Genomic DNA, 7074 nt, shown 5'->3' on the forward strand with positions numbered 1-7074 from the left:
GCATGCTGTTCTGTTATAATAAAATACAGAGATCAAAAAATCGATTCTGACATACCTGTCACATGTAGTGCTTCCAATCTACACATTAATTCACTGTTAGCACTTTAATGTATTACTTGTTTTGTGTCTTCAGTAACTGGTGTTGTGTATTACAACAGCTAATTTATAAGAGAATACTTTATTATACTATATTTTGATGTATTCTAGATATCAGTGTTGATTAAACAGTCACCAGGTGACATTTATTTCTTTTCCTCACAAATCCCTCATATTGCTTCTGTAAAGAACAGGTCATGTGATGGCTTAGCTGTTCTCTGTGTCGAGAGGTCAGTCAGTCTGGTTAAGAAGACACTGCAGGATAAGCCAGCTGTCCCATTCGCACACTCTTACATGTACATTTTGGCCGTGCTTCTGTATGAAAACATCCAGCTTTCACAAAAGGCTGCAGGACACCAAGGGTAAGTCTATTTTTTCCCCCCAGTTTTGTTATGCATCATAATGCTAACCGTGTAATTGTAAACCAACTAATTCAGGTCAGAGGGCCACTGAGTATAGGTGATCTCTTGATTCCCCAGTTGGATCTGGTATTGTCTGCAGAGAAAACGTTTGGGTCAAATAGGGCAGATTTGTTGAGATTTGACAAAGGTGAAGTGTCATTTCTGCATGTCTGTGCCCTCAGCGAAACCAAACAGAATTGCAAAATGAATCACCGGTTTCAAACAGTTTCCGAACACTCTTCCATTGCTCTTCAAACAAATCTCATCCCAATCGTTGGGATATACTCAACAAACTGCATTGTTCTGATAGTGCCAGTGTTTACACTTTTTGGAGGAATAAACCTAAAGAGTGACTTAACGTTGTCTCAGCATATTAATTTACATAGACAAAAAAAAACATAAAAAACACACCTTTTATGTAATATCTTAATGACTTTAATAGAAATGCATAGGAGATTACCTCATTTATCTGGAAGTCAAATAGAACAGCTTTCTAAAAATAGTTGATTAGGAGGCAGATTAACTGAATAGTAAGCTAAGGTAATTAGTTTGTGCCAAATGGGCCTGTATAAATCCATGTGCCATGATTTGACTTTTTATGAGTAACCAATCATTTCCTTGCTTCTACTTAAGTGGGCACTATTAAAATGAGTAAATTGTTATAATTAAGTTATTATTAAAATTAACTGTTCACAAATTTACAGCTGCAATGGGCTCCATGGAGGAAGAGCACACATGCCCCATGTGTCGCAACCTGTTTTGTCGAGCTCAACCCTTTCCCTGCGGCCACAGCTTTTGCCCGGCCTGTGCGCAAGAGGCCTGGACCCAGAGTGGCAAGCGAAGATTTTCATGCCCACAATGCCTGGAGGAGCAGGGGCTGGTTGTGTGCGACTGTTGTCCGGAAGACGAGGGTGACGAGGTTCAAGCAGCTGTGAAGACCTGCCTGCGATGTGAGGTCTCTCTGTGTGAGCAGCATCTGCAGCCACATCTGCAACGGCCAGCTTACAGCACTCACCTGTTGGTGGATCCATTGATGGACGTAACCCGCCGCAGGTGCTCCACCCATCAGGAGGTATTCCGGTATTACTGCATGGATGACAGGGAGTATATCTGCCAAGACTGTATTCTGGAAGGACGGCATGCTCAACACCAGGTCAAAGCGGTGAGAAAAGTGGAGGAGGAATACAAAGTAAGTTATTATCTATTGCTGTTTAAGTGAAAGTCCTGTTGTAGGATTTTTAATAATGTCTTGGGACTGTTTACTCTGCTTTACACCAGTTTATTGTCTTTGTAAAATCAGACATCCCACCCTGCAAAAAGTCATTTCCAGGACTTCATATCCCCTATTCAAATAAAAAGAATAATACTACATTATTATATTATATTATATTGCTGCGTGACACGGGTTTGTTTGTTTGTGTGCTGAAAGTAAAAGTGATGTAGGCTAGAGTGTCACGAAATAAGAGGGTCTCGAGTCGACCATCAGAAAGCAAGTGGTCACAGGAGACGTATTTGAAACGCATTTTAGCCTGGTGTAAACGGTAATGTGTCTTGCTGAGCACTTGTGATCGGATCACCGAAAACTCATTTTAATAGGAGGAAACAGGGTTTCTCGCTCACTCGATTTCTGGGATATTGTGAATAATTTGCAGGCTTCAGCGACCCGCTATCACTAGCTGTGTCCCAATTCAGAGGCTGCATCCTTCATTAAACTATCTGCAAACAAAACAGGGTTCACAAACTGTCTAAATATGTTCACCATGTTCCATTTCTGTACATAATAAAGAGTATAAACTACTGTCAGCATTTGAATGGCTTAAAGATTTTTATTTTTACATTTGTATCATTAGATATTTGAGTAAGCTGAAACCCAATACGTACGTTTAATTGTGTAATTTGTAATTTATTGAGTGTAATTTGGCAATTTCTCTCAAAACAAGTAATAAAAACTCAGTGAGTGTTTTAGCGCAATTTTCTCACGTCATGGGATCACAACACTAAGAGATAGTAAATTAAAGAGAAAATAAGTTGCTTGAGAATATAACTTTCTCTTGAAATTCAAATGAACTTTCTGAAATCAAATCAGCAATGGATAATAAAAAAGGCACAATCACTTGACTAGTTGAACATCATTTTTATTATTAGCTCATTATTTTTTACATCTTGTGTTCACTCAATATCCTCGATTTTCTCTGTATCAGCTTCTTTTTCTGCTTTGTCCTCTTCAGATTCTTCCTTCTTTTCTGCTTGACTATTGGCTTGTGACTTTGTAAACTCTTCTTCTGCTTTCGAGATATTTGCCAAAACATCCTCTGAAAGCCACGAGTCATCGTAGAAATCAGATACGCCTGATGAGGAAGCCGTTGGTGTGGATGTCGCCATCTTTTGTCGCTTTGCTGAACGTTCTTCCATTTATTTTGCAACAACCTCTTGTCGTTTTCTCATATATTCTTGCTCCTTCTCCAAATCTTGATCGATACCTTCATTGATTTGTTGCCGCAATTCAGTGGAATTAATTGTGCTCATGACTCTTGTGAATACCTTCCTTACGTATTTCTGTGGAACAATAGTTTTATAGGTGAAAAGGCAATATTTTTCTTATTTCCCTTCATATAAAGTTTTAATTAATTTTTGAAGCATAAAGGAAAGATTTTTGATCAATTCTTTTTTTTTTTCTAATATTATTGTAAATTTTAGAAGCTATCGATTGCAATTTGTTTTAACTCGATAGCTATTATGGTTGCCGAGAAATTTGCAAAAAACTGATTTTTTTCTGGAATTTCCAGGAAATCCAAAATCTTTTCCTGGATTTTTTTTTGTGCGTTCCCGAGATTAGACCTTCCTTGACATAATGCCGAAAACCCGAAGTCTCTAGGTGGTCTGGTTGAGGAGTAGATAGAAGTGCAAGATTGGTGCGCACAGACAGAACAGAACAGAAATCATGAGTTGTTAATCGCAATTTTGTCCGGTGGAAAATTGCGCTAAAAATCCTGTCGTCACTAGCGCACATTGAATTCTTGGGTAGACAAGGTTGCGAAGGATCCATCTGTTGTATCCTTCATTGCCTCGGACGAAGAACGCATTTAGAGGCAGTATTTGAAGGAGCCTTTGAATTGGGACCTCTGCTGGCAGTGTTAAAAGTGTAAGAAACAGTTGTCTAGCTACAAACCAATCATAAAAATTAGAGGGATTAGGGCCCTCTTCCAAATGGCACACTTATATGCACTTACAGTCTTATGGACCTACAGTGGCCGTTGCGTGATTGTGAAGTCCAAGTAATCAGCAGTCGTATGATTCATTCATTCTTTTTTGAAGCCAGGTTTGGGTTATGCACTAATTTTCTGTCATGGTCTGTGGACCCCTTAAATTAGCCATGGCCACTCCATGTATAAAACACTTGTTCCTCCACTGGTGAAACATAACCTGAATACCTAGGATTAATTTGTATAACCCAAGGTATAACCCAAATATTGAACATTGTGAAACATGTTAAAAGACAATGAAGGAGTCTGTTAAAACAGGGTTCACATTTTTTTTAAAGCCCTTCTGTAATATTTTATAGGTCAAATTACAGAGCCTGTTCGAGAAAGCAGAAGAGAAAGTAAAGCAAGGTGAAATTATTCTTCAAGAACATCAAAATGCTTGTCGCACCATCATTGTAAGTCTTTGGTGTCTCATATCAAATAAACAAATTATTCCTAACCTGAAGTATAATGATTAATGGTCAGGATTTCATATAACTGAATGCATGCATTATGTGTGTTTATTTTAGGAGGACACCTCTGTGAGTGATGTCTCTCAGGTGTTACAGATGGGCTCAGCCCTGCAGACTGTTGCGGGACGACTAGTGTCGGCTGTAATAAACATCACTGAGCAGGAGAGACAGCAGGCCATGGAGAGGGTGCAGGAAGACTGCAGCAGGGTGAGAGAAGATCTAAACCAAACTGAGAGCATCCACCGCTTCCTCGGCTCCCTGCTGGACGAGAGAGACCCCTTCCTGTTAATTTGGGTATGAGGACATACTTCATGATAAAGGTGATGCAGTGATGATTTGTAGAGGACAACTAAAATGAGGAGCCAAAGTGTTCTTTCCATTTACATTTTTTTCCACCTATTTGATGGTTTGGTTCCAGGTTAAATGCTCATAAAACCTCATTTACCATACGTATGCATTTTTAAACTTAATTTTTTACTTCCTTTACATTAAAATAATGAATACAATAATACAGTAAATGCATATTTTGTGTAGATTTTATTTAATTATAGAGCTATTGTTAATCACCGTTTATGGTCAACAAATGCCCCCGAGAATGGCATTACATAGCCATCAAAAATTAGATGACAGAAAGACATGAACGACAGAATTATTTGACAGAAAGAGCATTGCATGCTGTTTATAAAACTTTGTTACAGATAAGTTAATTTGTTTATTGCCTTATTAATATTTTGAATGTATCCACAGGCTTAGTTATGGCATTATATATCACTTAAAGGGTCTTTACAGATGTCATTCAGAATAAAAGATGAGAGATACGTTTGCGATTGTTCATATAGTCCTACTTTTTCACAGGCATACCAAACAGAGGATTCACAGTGAGTCTTTAGATAAACTGTGATTGTTTTAGTGTGTCGTAGAAATATCTTGTGATTTGTGAATGCAGTTGTATGTTAGTTTTGAATTTTAATCAAAGTGTGTGTAGCCTATGGCCTGGTTTCACACAGAGTTTAGTTTAAGCCAGGATTAGGCCTTAGTTCAATTAGGACAATTAAGTAGCTTTTATAAACATGCCTTAGAAAATAACATTACTGGTGTGCATCTTGAGACAAAACAATGGCACTGGCATATTTTAAGATATGTCAGTGCAAGTTGCTTCCAGTTAAAACAGCATTTTAATCTGGGTCTGTGAAACCGGGGGGTAAACGTTTTACTGTATTAGTCACTTTCTTCTTTCTTGCAGGATGATAGCAGATCTCAACTCCCCTCTGTTCACACCGCCTCAACCCAGCATGAATAAGAAACGTGTCTTAGAGAACGTGGAAAATAAATACAGAGAATTCATATCTGAGACCCTGCACTGCCTAATTGAGCTCAAGAGAGATCTCTGTGCGTATTATCATTCATACAAGTCCATGATGCCCCATGGACATTTAGATTTTTTAAGTAATTTAATTCCAGCTAACCTAAGCATGATCAATATTTTCAGTGTGTTGAAACGGTAGTTTACGGTAGCATTATTGCTTCATTTGCCTTGTTCAATAGTGCCATCTAGTGGCTACATTTCTAATGCCTGTTTCTCTTTGTTATTTAGTAAGCAGCCCATTAACCTTGGACAAAAACTCAGCCCATCCACTCCTAAATATCTCTGAAGACCTACGCTCAGTGATGAGGGTAAAAAAACGTTTGCCTGTCCCTGAGCATCCTGACCGCTTCGACCACTGGTCTCAGGTGGTCTCCTGTCAGATTTTTTCTTCAGGAAACCATTATTGGGAGCTGGAGGTGGAGGGTTTCTGGGATATTGCAGTGACTTACCACAGCATTGGGAGAAAAGCAAAAGAGGGCACGGCCTTTGGCTGCAATAAGGTAGATTGTGTATTAGGACACAGGGGTTTTCTAACTTTTTGATGCCACAGACCCCCAAATCATTCATAATAATTGTGTACAATTTTGAAATCTCATTATTTATGATCAGTGGATAGAAACCAGATGGAATAATGTCTATTTTTAAAACATTTTAATAATTATTGTTATCTAATCTTTTTTTAAATGTAACATTTAGATTTTTTTTTTTTATTCATCGTGATCATATTTTCTCAGAAAATGTATCTTAATTCAAATTATATACACATTAAACTTGTTTATAAGCATCTAATGTCAATGTTAGTTGATTTTCTGTTATCTTGCTCAGATATCCTGGAGCCTGACACAGCAGCATGACAGGAAACTTGCTGCCTGGCATAACCGAAAGAAAACCCAACTCTCCATAAAAATGTCAGGCAACCATTTGGCAGTGGCTCTGGACTATAATTCTGGCTCCATCACCTTTTCAGAAGTAGGATCGGCTTCCACCCTGCTCCCCTTGCACAATTTCAGCACCAGCTTCACCCAGCCCGTCTGCCTGGGCTTTGGCCTCTACAAACCAGAGCTGAACAGCAGGGTCACCGTCCTCAAGAAAATATGACTGCATTTACCTCTCGGATTTGGGTGAAGATGGATCTGTTTATTTTATAAAGAGTTATGTTTCTTGATGGTCTGGTTGAAAAGGCAGACTTTATTTTTCCAAGTTTTAGTTTTTCATTTTCTTTTATAATTTAAGTGTTGAAAAAAACCTAGTCTAATCTTTTATAACTGCGGTTTTTCATCATCATGTTTTCACTCATATTTTAAGGGGAACGGAGATCCAGTGCATCTTTCTCCATTTGACAGCAATTCAAAATTAGCAACATATAAATCTCTAATATTTACTTCTAGCATAGTAGATATTTTGGGCCGTGAGCGCAGAATGACGTGTTCGGCGGTTCATCTAGTGGACGTTGTTTTCAAGCGCTTGCACATGCGCTGTTCAGTGCTGGGTAGATT

General features: G+C 38.4%; 1 protein-coding gene across 1 annotated transcript; it reads left to right on the forward strand.

Moving 5' to 3' along the window:
• Nucleotides 1–303: 303 nt before the first annotated feature.
• trim110 (tripartite motif containing 110) lies at nt 304–6780 on the forward strand. Its single transcript, XM_084412658.1, has 8 exons — nt 304–458; nt 1202–1686; nt 4060–4155; nt 4270–4506; nt 5068–5090; nt 5456–5601; nt 5807–6078; nt 6404–6780. The coding sequence occupies exons 1-8, from the start codon at nt 416–418 to the stop codon at nt 6674–6676; spliced, it is 1575 nt and encodes a 524-aa protein (XP_084268784.1). The 5' UTR covers nt 304–415; the 3' UTR covers nt 6677–6780.
• The last annotated feature ends 294 nt before the right edge of the window (nt 6781–7074 follow it).

Source organism: Rutilus rutilus (assembly GCF_951802725.1).
Source record: "Rutilus rutilus genome assembly, chromosome: 6".
Lineage (NCBI taxonomy): Eukaryota > Metazoa > Chordata > Actinopteri > Cypriniformes > Leuciscidae > Rutilus > Rutilus rutilus.

Coding starts and splice junctions, on each gene's coding strand:
- trim110 (XM_084412658.1), top strand. CDS start 416: ATGAAAACATCCAGCTTTCACAAAAGGCTGCAGGACACCAAGG. Junction 1,687..4,059: donor AAGTGGAGGAGGAATACAAA/GTAAGTTATTAT, acceptor AATATTTTATAG/GTCAAATTACAGAGCCTGTT. Junction 4,507..5,067: donor ACCCCTTCCTGTTAATTTGG/GTATGAGGACAT, acceptor ACTTTTTCACAG/GCATACCAAACAGAGGATTC.